This window comes from Oncorhynchus mykiss, chromosome 32, assembly GCF_013265735.2.
Source record: "Oncorhynchus mykiss isolate Arlee chromosome 32, USDA_OmykA_1.1, whole genome shotgun sequence".
Classification (NCBI taxonomy): Eukaryota; Metazoa; Chordata; class Actinopteri; order Salmoniformes; family Salmonidae; genus Oncorhynchus; species Oncorhynchus mykiss.
In genome coordinates this window covers 36,850,450-36,868,376 of record NC_050572.1, presented here as the reverse complement: position 1 = coordinate 36,868,376, position 17,927 = coordinate 36,850,450, and the positions used below count along the sequence as shown (strand labels likewise).

The following is a 17,927-nucleotide window of genomic DNA, read 5'->3' as shown; positions in this document are numbered from 1 at the left end:
CGCTCCATATTTTCAAGCATAGTGGTGGCTGCATCATGTTATGGGTATGCTTGTAATCGCTAAGGACTGGGTCGTTTTTCAGGATAAAAAATAAATGGAATTGGAGCTAAGCACAGGCAAAATCCAAGAGGAAAACATGGTTCAGAATAATAGGCAAATGTTGCACAATCCAGGTGTGGAAAGCTCTTACAGACTTACCCATAAAGACTCACAGCTGTAATCACTGCCAAATGTGCTTCTTCAAGGTTTTTACTCAGGGGTGTAAATTAGATATTTGTGTATTTCATGTTCATACATTTGCATAAATGACTAAAAACATGTTTTCACGTTGTAATTGTGTATCGATGGGTGAGAGAAGAAAATCTATTGAATCCATTTAGATTCAGGCTGTAAACACAACAACATGTGGAATAAGTCAAGGAGTATGAATACTTTCTGAAGGCACCGTAGATACAGCTCGTAGTACCTGTAGTTGCGTTTCTCACTGTCGATGTGAAAGCGGTCGTATAGGGAGAAGGCCTGGTGTCCGTCCCAGTCGGTCAGCTCCACACGGAGGGCATACTGCCTCTGGCTGGTCAGCAGGTATACAAACTCATTCCCCAGCCAGTGCTCTGCAGAAACCGTCCCGAAGCCCTGCAACAGAGGAAGAAGAGGAAGAGGAGGCCAGAGTCATCACTCAGGCCTATAAGGAATCTTACTGTCAAATCCGGGATACAGGATATAAGTAATTCCCGATCTCTTCCAAGGTCTTCCTGGAAAAGATGCAATCTCTCCACCATTTTCTATAAACATTTTTGTCAGTTATTATTTCAGACCTTTTTTTGATGTCATCATCAATGACTGCTTCAGGGTTGACGCCAAAGCAAATTAAATGTTGACTTCAGACTGGGCTATCGTGTCTACCATTGATAATGTCCCTTATTACCGTATAAATACTCATGCGCACTCTTCTGTTCATGCACATTGGCTTGGTCTCACTTAATAGTGACTGCCATGAGAGAGACTCACTCAACCCAGCGAAACAATGTGAAACCAGGTAGACATTACAACACATAACATGGATTATTTCATACAGTGGAACACACAGTGGAACACCTGTTTATGACAGCGTAAACTGGGTCCGGCTGATAAAAGGCACACAAAGCACCTTTTCCACCCTTTAACCCACACCAAACCAAATGTAATAAACCCTCTATATTACACAGTCCAGAAGAACGACAACAGACACACGCAATGCCATGCATGCCTTCTCATATCATTTCAACAATTACCACGTTTATGTGTGATCACAAACGACTCCCATCGTAGACAAAGGGCCTTTGACAGCAGCAGCAGTAACTAACCTGCAATGGGGAGTATTAGAGACGGGTCTGGAGCTCTGGACTGTTCCATTAATGATTGGTGGGAAGGGTTGGGGGTGGTTTGAAGGCGGAGATGTCTGTGTTTGTGCCGAGAGCATGTGGTGATTAGGAGAGTGGAAGGGGGAAAGTAAATATGGGGCATTCCTCCAGCCTGAGACACGTCCTGCTGTGTGGGTGGAATTAGAAAGTGGCTGGGCCACGACCTCAACTCAATCCGACTCCCTCCTCTGAAAGATCTGCCTTTTAAGCGCTGGACAATGCCACCCCTTGTGACTCCCGTTTCATCTCTGGAAACCTGGCTGAAGACAGGGATGGTTGGAGTCAAACACTAGTGCTTCCCTCCTATTGTTCCACACTAGAGTGTTCATACACACCTGGCTGAATGCACCTGCCGGTTTTCAGGGAGGAGGTTTGAAGTATTGTTGGGTAGAGAAGTACATTTTTTTGTAAAATGATCAAGACCGATAGAAAGTTTGATTTCATAAAGTGTGCCATACCACCCTGACAAACGCTTGTACAGACAAACACGTATTTAATAAGGTATGCAAATTGTCAAATCGATTTGTGTCTCATACTAGTTGGAGAATGCCTCCACCATTTATTATCCTGCTACACATACTCTATCTAGCACTTGTAATTATAAACGTTACGGTCATAAGATCACATACTAATAGTAGGGGACGCTACCCGATTGCTTTCCATCCTCCCACAAAATGGGAATAGCCCATTGAAGTTTGACTGTAATATTGATGAATCCTTCAAGTGTGTTGAATTTATTCGCACGAGCCCACAGTGACCAACAGCAGTTCATTTCATCACACAATAAAACACCATCAATCACCTTCAGGACCACACCGATGGTGTGCCGGGTATTTGGTGGCAGTACCAGGGTCCGTGCTGATTCCATTGTCACATATATTCCACGCTCTCCATTCTTGGCTCCCTCGCTTCTTCTAACCAGCTGGACTCTCTGTCCGTACCTCTTTACCCTCCAAACGAGCCCAACCCTTTTCACCCTTGCTAAATCTATGTTTTCCCTCTGCAGATCATCTATTACCATCTGCCCAGATCGGTCATTAAAACACCCTCCATATTGAATCTGGTGTCCAGCTGCTATTCTAACTACGTTGTGGTAGCATACATTACAGCTAATAGGAACGGCAATGGGGTCACTCATCGTGCCTAAAGCTAAACAGAGCCTCTGTTAGCCCCCCAGTCGCTATCCATTCCCTATTCAATAGGTGATGATGATCACAACACCTGGCGCGGTTACATAAGACTAAACAAATGTATTGTTTTCGGACTAATGCTTCCCTGTTTAAAAAGAAGAACAACAGTGTGTCAGGCCCAGGGTTGGGTTGGGCTTCACGCCAGCCTCCGACACGTAAGTCTCTAATCTGAGGGGTTGGGGAATCCCTCTCAGTGTGCAGATGTTCTAGAGGTACAGCCGGTGTTGCCGGTTAGGTCACATCTGGATGGAGTTTTCCACATGGGCCTGGCCACCCTTGAGAATACAAGAGAATCCTACCTCAATTTCAACATGTTAAATCAAGACAGAGAGGCGAGAGTACACCCATTTTGTCATCGTTTACTGTGACGGAGGATGTGTGTTGGAAACAGACTCCACATCAATTTCCTGGCTTTATCTTGTGGGTGTGTCGCTGTAGATTTGGGTTGTGTGTTCTTCTTCTCGTCTTACCGTCTTGTATTCCTTCCACGTTTTCTGGAAGTCCAGGCTGCCGTCCTCTCTTCGCTGGATGATCGTCCATCCGCCGCCAGCGGTCTCCATGTTACAATGCACCTTTAAACACACACAGACACAGACACAGACACAGACACAGACACACACACACACACACACACACACATTCATTAAGTTCTCAGACCGCCTACAAACACATTCTACGTGCTCCTAACTTACGTTTTAGAGCCCAAATATAGACATGGTAGGTGAAACTTGCTGTTGTGAACCATCATTCTGAAATACAGCGGGCCTAACTAGTGATTCCTTCTCATGAATCATCAGAGGGAATTTAAGCTTAATAAATGTTTCCTGATCCTCCTACAACTCCCGGGAGGTGATCCCAATCCCAGGCCTGGTTCAGATTAAAGTGGAGGGGGCCAGTGGAGTGGAGTCGGACACATACCAGCGGACACCTGGGTGGAACATGGCCCTTAACCCTGGCCTCTGTCCTGTGTAAGCTGATAACAGGGGTATCTATCTGCTGTGGTGCTCTTTGTTTGAGGAGTGGAGAAGGTCTGGAGGAGGTCTCTCACCCCGGCCAAGACCCCAGCTGAACACACATCGCCCAGTCTGGGTATAATTAAGAGATGTACCCCCCCTGACAGAATTATTCTCAGAAACCAGACGCGATGCTTTCTCCTTAATCTCCGCCTCATCGCTCACTCCTCCACCAACCGTCCCCCTCGAACCTCCCTGCCATCTGTCTGAGGTCTGGCAGCACCCTGTTGAGGTGGCGAACACCTGTTTCACCCCCCACCTTATCCCCCGCCAACCTCTTGTGTACCCTTGCTCTCATCAGGCTACCAAGTGTATATTTTGAGCCTTTGATTATTCCTGAAGCACTGAAGCAGCCAATAACTATCATAGCACCCCTCCATTGGCTTCTCTCCGGTCGGCCAATATCTTTGGCTTTCTTGGACAGAGTTGAAGCTTGCTCTAGTAACAAAAACACGCTAAACTCCATTAAACACCCATCAAAGAGTGTTGGTAGAATGCAATGGTAGCTTTTTTCACATGGCAGTCTCTATATTACATTCTGTCTGGCTGCCCACCTTTTTGGTCTCCTGGGCATTGATGTTTATGGTGTAGAGCCCGTTCTTGTGGAAGCCAGCTTGGTACAGATCGGCGCAGTCCCGAAACTTCTTCTCCTCGTCCACCCTCTTCGTGCTGTTTGGGACTACTGAGGAAACATGGGACACGTATTTGGCACCACAACGTCCGACTGTGGAACTTCAGACGGGCACTAGAAAGACTTCAGGACATAGACACTGTCGTCTATTGTACTTCCAAGCAAAACAAAACACCAGCCGTCTCAGACTTAGCATTTTTAAACTGTCACGGTTAAATGGAGTTCTACTTTCAAAGTGTCAACGAGCAAATTCCTTATGCCGCCATTTTCAAATGACATATTTAACTGACAGATGTCAATGAGGTCTTTTAAAAGCCCTGTGCTCAAGCACTTGGCCGCTGCTTTCTGTCCATTACCAGAATATACTGTATGACAGCCGAGCTGTCGCTTGACATTTCGTTTCTGTGCGTCCACCCATTCCACTTGTCAGGTAACCTACATAAGGTGTGAGTTAGAATGCATTGAAGAGAGCTCCATGTAGAAAGGTCATCCAACATACAGTAGCTATGCATTAAGCGATAAAAAGAGATTAAGTCATATGGGGGACGGGGGACGGGACGGGTGTATGCTGATGAGAGTATAACGACGTAAATAATCAACTGTTCTTGTCTCAATATCAGGACAGCATGCTGTGCACCGCTGAAATCAAAATGTAGCCTACAGTAACACCGTTTTCAAATTCATTTCAGGTACTGTGTATCTGTATCTGTAGAAATGTGAATGACCTTGACGCTGAGTTTACAGAGTAATATTAAATCTATACCCAGTGACTGACCCTTTGACGTTTTATACTGGTATGTCATTTATGATCACAGTATTTAAAGAAATAATGAACTACCTTTAGTTTCATGTCACATATGAGTCATCAAGCATGGGGGGGGGGTTGTAATATCAAATCTGACAGTGTCCATCTATCATGATTACCATCTTTACATTCCAGAAAACGAATATTTTAGAAACGTGACACAGAAGCCGAACTACAAGGTCTCTGTGTGGATATCCACATAGCTCGTGATAAAATCAGAGAGTGACTGAATGGCTTATTAGCAAGACAAAAGCAGTTTGTCAAGTGGATAGTCTCCCGCCCTGAGAGAGATGGTGTCTGCCTTTGACAGGCCTGTTCAAAGAGGCAGCTGTGTCTATTTCCATCTGTAGATAATTATGGCGGCAATATTTTGAAACCAAGCAAGGGGCTGAGGACAAAATACTACAAGCTATACATTTCAAGTTCCTGTTATAACAAGTGGCTTATATTTACCCTCCAAGCCCTTGTTATATCGATGGAAATTCCATTTTCCCCCCCTCCAAAATGAGGGGGAGCATCTCAGTTTTTACACCATTGTTTTTACTATTGGGATTGTTTAGGCAAAGGGGATGTCACTGGAAAGCGAAACGTGTCAGTGATCCTTAGACTCCACTTTGATCCTCCCCCTCAGCTGAAACAGTCAGGGGAGACACAGGCTGCCCGTTAGGCGTATGATTTCGGCCATTTTGACGAAGTATTGAGTGTCAGCGACAAGAATATCCTGCTGTGACAGATTGATGGAGTGGGACCTTGCACTGCGTAGTCTAACACAACAAAAGGCCGGCCCTGTCGTGCCTCAATTTACCTCACACTGGGAGATGGCAGGATGCATTAGAGAGGTGGGAGAGGTCGGTGTCAAAGGGGAACCTTCTGACTCACAGTCCGTCACAGGGAGGACACATTTCACAATCAACGGCGTGGTCGAACCCTACCAGAGACTGGGGACTCCCTGCTATAGGAGCGGCACCATTGAACAGCTTTCAGCCTGGCTCTGAAAATATTATTTATGTCCCAATATTTATTTACAGACAAATATTTTGTGGTTCAGTGGGGACTCGTATTCAGTGGGGGGTTCATGTGAAAAGAACAGCAGGGCTGGGGTGTTTGCATAAATCAGTACCCTTGCCAAATGAGCCCAAATGGACCCAGTGAGGCCGAGACGCAGAGCTAAAAGGACTCTCATGAACCTACATGGACGCAAGAAGACCCGAGAGGCCCCTCAAAGACCCCTGAGGATTGAAAAGGTCCCTTATGCATTTCTATGCGGACCCTGAAGGCACCCCATGGAGTCAAATGGACACACGTGGACACAAACACAAGGAAAGGGTACCAAAATGGACAGACTCAATTGAATTTGAACGGATGTTTAAAGTAAGGAAATTGACTCAAACCCACAAACAAAGATCTGAGTGAAAGACAAGCAAACCCAAATAGGGTCAATATAAGTCTGGGATAAGTCCATGATGGACGGTGCCATTACACACCTCATGGATATTCTCTCTATCTCCTCCAGAGTATCTTTGCAGCGTCAGGTGTCACATCAAGACAAATCATTATGCTTAAAACATGAGTAAAGTTCAATCCTAAAAAGCTTTAATAGAAGCCATCTGATGATTTACTCTCAGCGTAAATGCCATTTTGAAGCAATATGCATAGAGCTCTGAGCTAAATGCAGGGAATTAAAATAAGATCCTACTCCCTCCAGGCATGGCAATCCCGGCTTTAAAAATGATTGATGCCTTTCATTAGGTGGGATAATAGAATACTGTGAAAGAAAATCATATTTAGCAGGCCAGAGATTTTTAAGTGTGTTCCAACACTGAGGTCAATTACCATTAATAACGGTCCTTGGCTCATTGCACTATAATAAGGTTTCGGTAATAATCACGACCCAAACCTGAGCTCAGTGGCATCTGGCCTCATCAAAGATGATTGAACAAGTAAAAAAGTTGAAAAGGCATTGAAAATGTAAATAAGTATATTTAAGTACGTTTCTGGATAAACTTCAGTAACAATGTTTATGGCATTTTAGAATCTGAACTCCCCTTTTTAAACTGTTCCACATAGTAAGTGTCAATGATGATTTGAATCCGAGCATTAAAATAAAATTCTAGGGCTCAGTTTTCAAAACAGAACCTAATTCGAGTAGACGCCATCCAATGGCACAAAAAGCTGACCCTCCCCGAACTAAAACACAAATCCGTTTGGTAAACAAACAAATCCTCCCCCGAAAATTCTCCCTTCTAACTGAGCTTCATCGCATCTAGATTTAGACACTGTTGGAGAACGGGAGTGTTGCAACAGGCAATCAGTTGAGATCTACCTACCCATTTACCTCCACTGGACAGGACCTCCCCTAGGAACCATTATAGGTTGAATTATTTGTCAGGGGTGAATCGGGTGACCCCAGTGCCTGGTTGGCCCTCAGGAACGGACCAACCACAGAGCCAGGACAACAATGTTCAATTTCATTCTCCTCTCGCTAAAGCAGCCACCAATCCCGGCGGAAGGCTGGATGCCCCTGTGACCCCAGAAACACCCTGAGCTGACAGGGAGATAACATGTCTGACTATATGACAAAGTGGAACATGGCAGACTACTTGCCAGGTCAGTTAGTGATTTATTTTTCAGTTAGTGACATGTTTTTCAGTTAGCGACTTGTTTTAGCTACCTAATAAACCCTAATGACATATTTGGGTCACAACATGGCACGTCACAGTGATTGGTTGATATGAGCCAATCAGTCGAGAGCTTTAATGACACTCAAAGGACCTCCTGCCATAAAGTGTTCCTACTGTCAGAGCTATGAAAAGAGGCCGCTGGTGATCCATTTGGCATGGAACATTAAAGCTATGAAGAACAACAGCATGATTAATACAAAGCACGCCTTAACCATGTCATGCACATATCCACTCACCATGGCTCAGATATCCATTCATGCCTGCTCATTTCCTGTTGGATGGGTGAACAGCCACAGGATACAGTGTGGCGTCTAGGCCGTCACAGCAGGAAGTAGCGAACATGAACAGAGTGCAAGGTTTCTCTCTACACAACTCCACCAATCCCAGAACACACTTTTACTTGAAATTTCCTGTGACTGAATGTGACGGAGGGCAGACTTGGATTGAAGTGGGGGTAATGAGTTGACTGCATTGACTAAACCTGAGGATTGTGTTGCTGACGGGGTCAAACGGTGGGCCGAAGGGAAATCCCTGCTCCTCCTAATTATCGCCACGGGGAGACACAAAGGAAGAAGATAGGTGATTACTCAAAACGGTGTCTGTTTGACATTTCACTCAAGCGGCAACCACAGCCTAGGCTGTTACGGTGCAGTATGATAAGCCATTACCGTAAAGAGAGCACCACGCTGAGTAACAAGCGTGACGGGGGCTTCTTGGAAAAGGATGACCCCCGTGGCTTTCTCCCTCAAGCAGAGTTTAAGGGACTAGGCATCCCTCTGCCTCCCTGTATGGAACCATGTTTATGGTAGTGGCATCATGATAGGACTGTACAGTCTGGACAAAACATGTATTGTTCTATCGCAATCCAATTTCCCCTTGGGGAGGCCAAAACAGTTTCCAAATCACCTTTTCCTTTTCATATTTTTATTTTTACATTCTTATCTTGCACGTGTAATAACAAATAAAGGAGTAAAGGGGGTGGTAGCCGGCAATCTCAATACATTTCTCGCATCAATTGCCTCAAATTTGGTATAGAAGCTACCTGGTTGTACTGGGGTGTACGGGGAGGGTCAGGTCCTAGGCTATTACTGCAAGATGGATGCACACGCTGATGTATTATCCTTTACAGCAGTGTCTCAGGCTGAAGTTGTCCAGAGACTGTCTGAACGAAACCGCTCCCAAGCTACAGGCCCTCTGCAATATCCCTGACAGGTTTTAAAGAGATGGTGCTGAGCTCATTGACCCCCTCTGTCACCCATTTAATCAACATCTCTGAGCAGGGTAGAGATCCCATGGATTTGAAACATGCTAAGAGTGACCCCTATCCACAAGAAGGGCAGCAAAACAGACAAGGGCATCTACAGACCTGTATCTATTTTGACTGTGCTGTCTTATGAACAGAGGAATATACTAGCAATAAAAAAATTTTTTATATACAAACCACAGTCTGGTTTTAGAAGGTCCCACTCCACTGACACACGCGTATTGCTCTTAACGGACTTTATCAGGAAAGAAGTTGACAAGGGACATTTCTGGGGAATGGTTATGCTGGATCTGCAGAAGGCGTTGGACACGGCTGATCATAGTATCATGCTCTACAAGTTAAAATGGTGGATGTGGTGGACGTTAATGGAAAACATTCTAGGCCGAAGGTGATTAGCTGTGGGGTCCTGCAGTGGAGCACCCATGGCTCACTTGTCTTCCTATGATATTATGAAATGAAATGAACATGCTCTCGTCATTTGTTTTTGTATGCGGATGACTCTTCTCTACTGGTGTCCCATAAGAACAAATTCTCAGTAGAAGAGATCCTTTGTGCAGAGATATCCAATATCAGTAAATGGCTTTCAGATAACAAACCTTCTCTGCATCTTGCAAAAACAGAATCCATCTTATTTGGTTCCAGAGTAAAGCTTGCAAGGTCCCCTGGTTTTAGTGTCAAAGTGGACAACTCAGTGGTTACACTATGAAACTCTGTCAGCTACCTTGGTTGTGAATTGGATAGTCACCTGACTGGTGAGACTATGGCCCTAAAGGTTTTAACAAAGATAAACCAAAAAATATCTTGATATTGACACCCGAAAGACTCTGGCAGGTGCACTAGTTCAGTGTTGGTTGTGCGTGCACATCATGGTTCACCAGCATCCCTAAACATGAATACGCTACAGACCAGCCAAAACAAGCCGGTGAGAGTTGTACTTAAACTCCCCCTCGTACTCATCTGGAGGTTGAGAATTTTAATCAGCTTGGCTGACTATCTGCAGAGAACAGGATCATGTTAATTCAACACGGTCTGGTCCATAGAATTATTACTGACTCAAATTATGTAACTTTTTTCAGTAATGTCTAACAATACAACACCAGAACCAGAGACTGATATTGCCTGTTTTAAATTTAAGAGTCTATCTGGTAAGAACACCTTTTTATATACCGGCGCGTTCGAGTGGAACAAACTACCGCAGCAACTCAACACCATGCCGACCATAACTTTATTTAAAAATAATGTCAAAATCTGGCTAACGATCGAGCAGTATAAAACATGACCTTCTTCATATCTGTATGTAACGCTCTAGGCCAGAGGTAATCTTACCCTACGAGGTCCGGAGCCTGCTGGTTTTCTGTTTCTACCTGATAACTAACTGCACCTACCTCAGTCCCTGATTAGAGGGGAACAATAAATAAACGCAGTGGAACTGGCCTCGAGGTCCAGAGTTGAGTTTGAGGGCAATGTTGTCCTGTCCTTTATTTTATTATGTGTTATCAAATTGTATTAGTCACATGCGCCGAATACAACAGGTATATATATAGACCTTACAGTGAAATGCTTACTTACGAGCCCCTAACCAACAGTGCAGTGTTGGGGGCACGTAAAACGTCTGCCATCTTCTCCCGGCGCCATGTTATATATGTAACCAAAGTATACCTAGTACTTTGTGTCATTTTTTTTGTGTTATCCACATGTGGGGTTGCATTGTGTTTTAAATTGTCAAATACATCTATCTACACCGCATATGCATGCGTTTCACTGTTGTCTTCAGGGTCGAGCCCCCAACTAGGGATCTTCTTGAAAGAGAATACAGCATGATGTCTGGCAACACTAGACCTTTAGCTCCTTACCTCCGTCTTTGTTGCAGAGGCTGATGAGGTTATGCACGGTGTCCATCATCTCCTGCTGCAGCCTCTGCATGGCGGTGCTGTTGCCCGTGGCCCTGGTCAGCTGGGTCTCCAGCTCACGGATCACTCCACTCTGCTTCGCCACCAGGGCCTGCAGGCTGCCCTTCTCCTCCCGCAGCATCTCCAACTCCTCCTGGTGACGAGACTCCATCTCCTGCATCTTCTGCTCCAGGAACCTTGGGGGTCAGAAAGTTAGTTATGCATATAGCTTTAGTTTATAGAGAACTGTAATCTAAAGCTATGACTAACTTTTCTTTGTCGGATTAGTCCCCTATTTGTAATCTGGTGCTTACATGGTTGTATGGAATTTACATAATAGTTCCCAAATAAATACTGGTATTTCTTTGTGATTGTCAAAAACAGTGGAATTCCATCACTTTCTATGTTATGTTCCACATGCCTCCTTTTGACAGATCAAGCAAGTGAATTGTCATTCTAAATCTGCTGCAGCATATCCCCTTCTCTCTACCCCAAAACATGTTCTGAACTGTAACTAGGGTAACATGTGGAATGGGAACCCAACTTTACATAAGTATTCAGACCCTTTACTAGGAGACTCATAATTAAGCTCAGGTGCATCCTGTTTCCATTGATCATCCTTGAGATGTTTCTACAACTTGATTGGAGTCCACCTGTGGTAAATTCATTTCATTGGACATGATTTGGAAAGGCACACACCTGTCTATGTAAGATCCCACATTTGACAATGCATTTCAGAGCAAAAACCAAGCCATGAGGTCGAAGGAATTGTCTGTAGAGCTCCGAGACAGGATTCTGTCGAGGCACAGAGCTGGGCCGCTCGGCCAAACTGAGCAATCGGGGGAGAAGGGCTTTGGTCAGGGAGGTGACCAAGAACCCGATGGTCACTCTGACAGAGCTCCAGAGTTCCTCTGTCGAAGATAGAAGAACCTACCAGAAGGACAACCATCTCTGCAGCATTCCACCAATCAGGCCTTTATGGTAGAGTGGCCTGACGGAAGCCCCTCCTCAGTAAAAGGCACATGACAGCCCGCTTGGAGTTTGCCAAAAGGCACCTAAAGGACTCTCAGACCATGAGAAACAAGATTCTCTGGTCTGATGAAACCAAGATTGAACTCTTTGGCATAAATGCCAAGTTTCACGTCTGGAGGAAACCTGACACCACTCATCACCTGGCCCTTTACCATCCCTACGGTGAAGCATGGTGGTGGCAGCATCATGCTGTGGGGATGTTTTTCAGCTGCAGGGACAGGCAGATTGTCAAGATCAAGGGAAAGATGAACGGAGCAAAGTACTGTGAGATCCTTGATGAAAACTTGCTCCAGAGCGCTCAGGACAGACTGTGGTGAATGTTTACCTTCCAACAGGACAACGGCCCTAAGCACACAGCCAAGACAACACAGGAGTGGCTTCGGGACAGACAGAGACCGGACTTGAACCCGATCTAATATCTCTGGAGAGACCTGAAAATAGCTGTGCAGCGACTCTTCACATCAAACCTGACAGAGCTTGAGAGGTTCTGCAGAGAAGAATGGGAGAAACTCCTCAAATACAGGTGTGCCAAGCTTGTAGCGTCATACCCAAAAAGACTAGAGGCGGTATCACTCCCAAAGGTGCTTCAACAAAGTACTGAGTAAAGGGTCTGATTACTTATGTAAATGTGATATTGCATATATATATATATTTTTATACATTTGTAAACATTTCTAAAAAAAAAAACAGTTTTTGCTTTGTCATTATGGGGTACTGTGTGTAGATTGATGAGCAGGGAAAACATATTTAATCCATTTTAGAATAAGGCTGTAACGTAACAAAATGTGGGAAAAGTGAAGGCCGAATGCATTGTATATATATTACGCCCAGACTGTAATAGAAGTACAAATGTTTATGTCAGTGGATTCAGTTACCATGAGTTGCACACGGACAATAAACATACATACATTTCATCACACACTTTGTAGATTAACGTAAACCTTAACTGTGTCCAATGGTCTTACATTTTATAATTATTATAATATAGTCTTACGTGGAATTGATTAACAGATTCAGAACTAAATGAGCGGTGATTTCATAATTGCACAAGCGTTTGCAAATTTCTCTCAGTAAAGGAATCCCTGTCTATGAACTTTGAGTGCAGCTCTCAAACATTGGGATCAGTTGAGGTCGCTTTTTTTTCAGAAAGCATATTAACTAAAGAATTCAGTACAGCTGTGTTACTGTATTTACAGTGAGCACTGGGGACGGGAGGGAGCTTTTAAACGGACAGTGAGAGACAGTCCCACTGGACCAATCAACAAACAGGACTCTGAAAAGTCATCCAAAAGCCACATTCGATTGCTCCCATTGCAACATCATTCAACTTTCAAGCAAAAGATGATGTAGGAAAATATAGCCTCATGCACTTCATACTGTTATACATCAGGGGATGGGGTGTCTTATTGCACATTTAGCCGATCTGTGTATGACTGAGTCTCCGGACAAAGGGCATGATGTCTTTAAACGCGTCACATTGTGTTGGATGGCGTGTGAGTTTACCCGTTCTTGTCGTGGAGCTTGCTGATCTCATTGGTCTGCACCATGAGCTGCTTCTCCAGCTTGTTGGTGGACAGGGAGTTCTCAAGCAGCTGAATCTCTAGTCTGGAGGTTTGATTCAGAACCTGTCCCAAGACAGAAATAGGTTAGTGGTATCCGGCCTCACAGAGGTGTTCCAGCGAATCTAAATGTAGGTACGCTATAAATCATCATGTCCTCTTTAGGAAGAGGTAATAAAGTATAGGTTTTGCATAAAGAGCGGTTGTTCTTCTGACACATGGTAATACTCAGTTGCATATATATGAAGGGAGTGATTTCCCTTAGCGCACCTTTCTTTTTTTTTTGCACATCAGCAAAAATCCACCCCCACAAGTGCTGCTCTTGTTCTCTTCCTTCTAAAGCCACCCCAGATATCAAGAGACGTTGAAAACTTAAACATACATACAGTATGCTTACTGTATCACATAAAGAGAGCGTAGCTATTTATATGTCATCCATATTTTCTTTGGCCAGTTCCCCCCCCGTTGCCTTTTTGGGGTGGTTTAATGTGGAATAGCTGAGTCAATGGTGCGTGAGATGGATCCCAGTGGGAGTGCGATAAGGTTGGGGGGGGGGGGGGGGGGGGGGATATATTACCTGCGTCTCCACATCCGTTAGCTTGCGCGTCTGCTCGGCCGTCTTGGATAGGAGGTTGGTGCCCATCTCCAACATGGCGGCCGTGTGGTTGTGAACGGCACTCTGCTGCAGCTGGGCCATCTCGGTCTTCATGCTCTCCTTTATGTAGTTCTCAATCTGAAACACCCAACGTACAGAGATCATTTATGAGAGGATGGATGAGACACAGCACATGAAACAGACTATAACAGATGGCCAGTGACCGGGGTATGTTGAAAAAAAACACAAGCAGCAGAGGATTAACGGACGCCGACAAATCATACAGACGCCGCAAATTAGAGATACGGTTGAAAACAGTGACAATTGAGACACAATGGTACGACACTTGAACAAGGGAGCTGTTCGACGTGGACACACTCAAGGCGTGAAAACAGGTAACACTCGTAAGAAATGCCGTAAATCAGCATTCAATTACTTTATAGTCGAAAGACAAGAACATCCGTGACAAATGGATACCCTCGACATTGATCAAGATAAAAATGTAAAAAAGTCATACGTTCTGTTATCATTGTAATATTCCCTCAGGCTTTCTTATCAGCATCTCTATGTCATACAGTAGATCAACTGAGTTGATTGTGTCTTTCCACCTCATAATGTGAACAAAAAAAAAAAACACCAGTGAAGAATGAGCTTCAGAATATAGGTGGATCCAGATGTAGGTCATTAGCTAAGGAAGGAAGAGACAGAGATGGCCCGATACTCACTGGTGCTTATCTTGAAAGCACTCTTTCATCCCTTATCTCGAAAAGTGAACGGATGACAAGGCCGAGGCAGTGCCTGAATAGGTTGTTCACGCAAACGAACCATCCGCATCAGTTCATGCACACGCTGTGATGTTCGGCCCGTCACATGAATCATCTATTCAAACAGCAATCTGACAGTAGCCCTTCTGAGCTCACTCTCTTACTAGGGCATTTTCAGGAACGCATCAACCAGTACCAAACATTAGTGTTGAATGCCCTTAGTCAGCAACTGTCCCTGGCGCGCAGGCACCTTGTTGAAGGAATAGAACAGCACACGCGGAGACGCCACCAGTCAAGCTCCACTACTCAGTGGACTGTGAAGGAAAACATTTTGCTGTGAGATGCTTCTGGAAACCATTTGTGACGTCACTCCATTTTTCCATCCCCCTGAAAGTACAGATCGCTCGTAATTGTCGCATTAGCAATGATACCCTATGACAACATGGTTGAAGGAGCCTTACACGTGGGGCCCCCGGGGACCTGGCTTGCACTATGACTGAGTGACTCACAGTCCGATCATAGATAGCACAGGCACTGGGACAGGCGAGTCTTTCATGCTCATGCCAGGACCTTATGTTGGATTTCAATGGAAGAATGATGGGGTTGTTGTTTATCATGCCCATTATAGCTAGTGTACGAGTGTTAGTTTAAACTTGAAAGACTCTGGAAGTTTGAACTTTAAAGACTGTAAAGTCTTAAAGTAGTAATCAGCGGTTGCTACATTCTGAACTCTGTAATGATATGTACCCATTCATTCTTGAAGATTATTGTCACGTTCGTTGGAATAAATGTCGAACCAAGACGCAGCGGATGTTGAGTTCCACATTATTTATCCGAAAGTGAAACTAAGCAAAGACAAAAAACAAATGTACAATAAACTAACAACGGACCGCGACTACAGAGATGCTACGTGCACTAACTCAAAACAATATCCCATAAACACAGGTGGGAAAAACAGCTACTTAAATATGATCCCCAATTAGAGACAACGATTACCAGCTGCCTCTAATTGGGAATCATACACAATCACCAACATAGAAAAACAAACCTAGAACCCCACATAGAAATAATAAGCTAGACTAACCCCCCCCCCCAGTCACGCCTTGATCTACTCTATCACAGAAAACAAGGACTCTCTATGGTCAGGACGTGACAATTAAAACTTGTAAAATGCCCCATCAGAACCGGAAAGCTTGTTTTACGCCAATGTTTGTCAACAAAGTAAATGTAGACAAACACTGTATAGCCTCATGACATGGTTAAAACTATCATTTTGATGTCATGAATGGCCAGTCCTTGCATCCATAGCTCTGTATATGAATTCTGCGAGTGGTTACATTTGTCCAGCCCCATCCCTCAGCTTTTAACTGAAACAGGGCTGGGGAAAACGCTTTGTTATTGTTTCAACTGCAGATTGCCACTTTAAAAGTGTATTATGTGTGTGTTCCATTACAGTTGTATTTAGGGTAATGTGCACAAAACCGACATCATTTGTAATCCCACGGTTGTAAAAAAAAACAAACGGTTTGCAGGGACAAAATAGAGACAAAACGGAGAAGATGTATTTGGTTTAGACACAATAACACACAATAAGAACATACATATATTTGGCTGAATCCTGCGTCAGTAGAGTTAGAAGACCAAGGTCATTAGAGCTGGGAGAGTGAAGTCACTTCAATGTGCATAGCATGTTCAAAAGATTGGCACAATACTCAACTGTCATACTGCTTGCCTATATAAAGGATGGATTTCAACATTTCCACCAACCCGAGAGTGAACAGACAATAATACAGACAGAGCACAGACAGTTCCTTTCAATTCTACAACTGTGACAGCGTTCTACCCAACAGCCATCGGCAAATCTCTGTCACTTGGAATCAGTGTTTTCGCTGTGATATCCCTGTCTTGGCAATGATAGAAAAGCGAAGCGTAGCATTGTTTCAGGCCCGCTTTAAGATACAATGGAGCTCCTTTGGTGGTGAAGTGCAGCAGACTGATATAAGTGTCGCCTCCCACAAAACCTCCAAACTCCCTTCTGGGAGTTTTGGAAGGAACACGAAGAGTCTGGCACCCACGCGGTTAGGAAACACGAATATCAGAACGGATTGAACTGGCTTATAAACAGTCTGAATCGATAACCTCAGGCTCAGTTGCTCAACTTAAGAGTTCAAGTATTTACCTTTGGAGACCTCTGCCTTTAATGGTGATACACTGTGGTACTATCCAATGCTTCAATGCTGCTCGTACTCTTTATATCAGTGTGCCAATCCGTTAATACCAGCCTGTGTAAATGTTGCCTGATAGGCTTTGCTTGCAGCCAGCGTAAGTCACCTTGGAAGGACCACGTTGGAAGTGACACCGGCGGCCCTTCAGAAACCTAAAACTCAAGAGCCCTGTCGCTCACGGCCAGTCTCCCAGGGAATGTGCTCGACTCACGAATCAATCTGGCGAGGGTCATAAACGGAAAGTACCAAGGAGAAACAAGATTACACAAACACGCCCCCATCATGTAAAAAAAAAAAATACCACTTAGGAAGCAGTAAAATATATGTGGGTGTCAAGTTATTTGGCTGTTCTTCACCAAACGCAAACTGACCAAACTTTTCCAGGCAGTGAACAGCACAGGATTAGAAAGCAGGATAAAGTAAATAGTATCTTTTATTGCCAGTGGTGGAAAGTGAGTAGAGAGGTACACACTTGTCGGGAATTGGGAAAGCGATGATGAAATAGCTAAAAGTGCATGATATGTATGCGGAGCTGGCCAAATACCAAAGTCTGGTTCTCCTTGACATCTGACCAGACAAGAAACACAAGTTAGCCTACGAAATGCACTCAAATTCAGATATGTAATTCAAATAGAAACTACTCAAAGAAACCCACCGTGCTCCATCTAAATGCAACATGCAAATAGCTGTTGGCCAATGAATCACTCTGATTCTTTAATAAGAAATTCACATTTGATAGAGAGGAATCTGGGCTATTATCCGAGTCAGGGGAACCATGTTTGGGACCATACCAACTTGGCTTAGCAGCAGCCGGAGCTCTTGGTTAAACTCCACACACAGCCCACCAGCTGGGGGTCAGTCCAAATAAGTTGAGGTCAG

General features: G+C 44.3%; 1 protein-coding gene across 4 annotated transcripts in view; it reads right to left on the bottom strand.

Moving 5' to 3' along the window:
- LOC110487626 (angiopoietin-1) overlaps positions 1–17,927 on the bottom strand; it is a 59,817-nt gene that overhangs the window by 19,781 nt on the left and 22,109 nt on the right. Inside the window, exons 1-7 of one of the 4 annotated variants that reach the window (XM_036970925.1) lie at positions 17,003–17,251; positions 14,042–14,197; positions 13,409–13,530; positions 10,838–11,070; positions 4,158–4,285; positions 3,061–3,162; positions 467–633 (exon numbers count right to left, since the gene is read on the bottom strand). In XM_036970925.1, coding sequence (XP_036826820.1) covers positions 467–633; positions 3,061–3,162; positions 4,158–4,285; positions 10,838–11,070; positions 13,409–13,530; positions 14,042–14,173 — 884 coding nt within the window. In that variant the 5' untranslated portion in view covers positions 14,174–14,197; positions 17,003–17,251. Of the gene's footprint in view, positions 1–466; positions 634–3,060; positions 3,163–4,157; positions 4,286–10,837; positions 11,071–13,408; positions 13,531–14,041; positions 14,198–15,570; positions 15,752–17,002; positions 17,252–17,927 lie in introns of those variants that run through there. The other 3 variants (XM_036970924.1, XM_036970923.1, XM_036970922.1) reach the window with 3 other exon arrangements.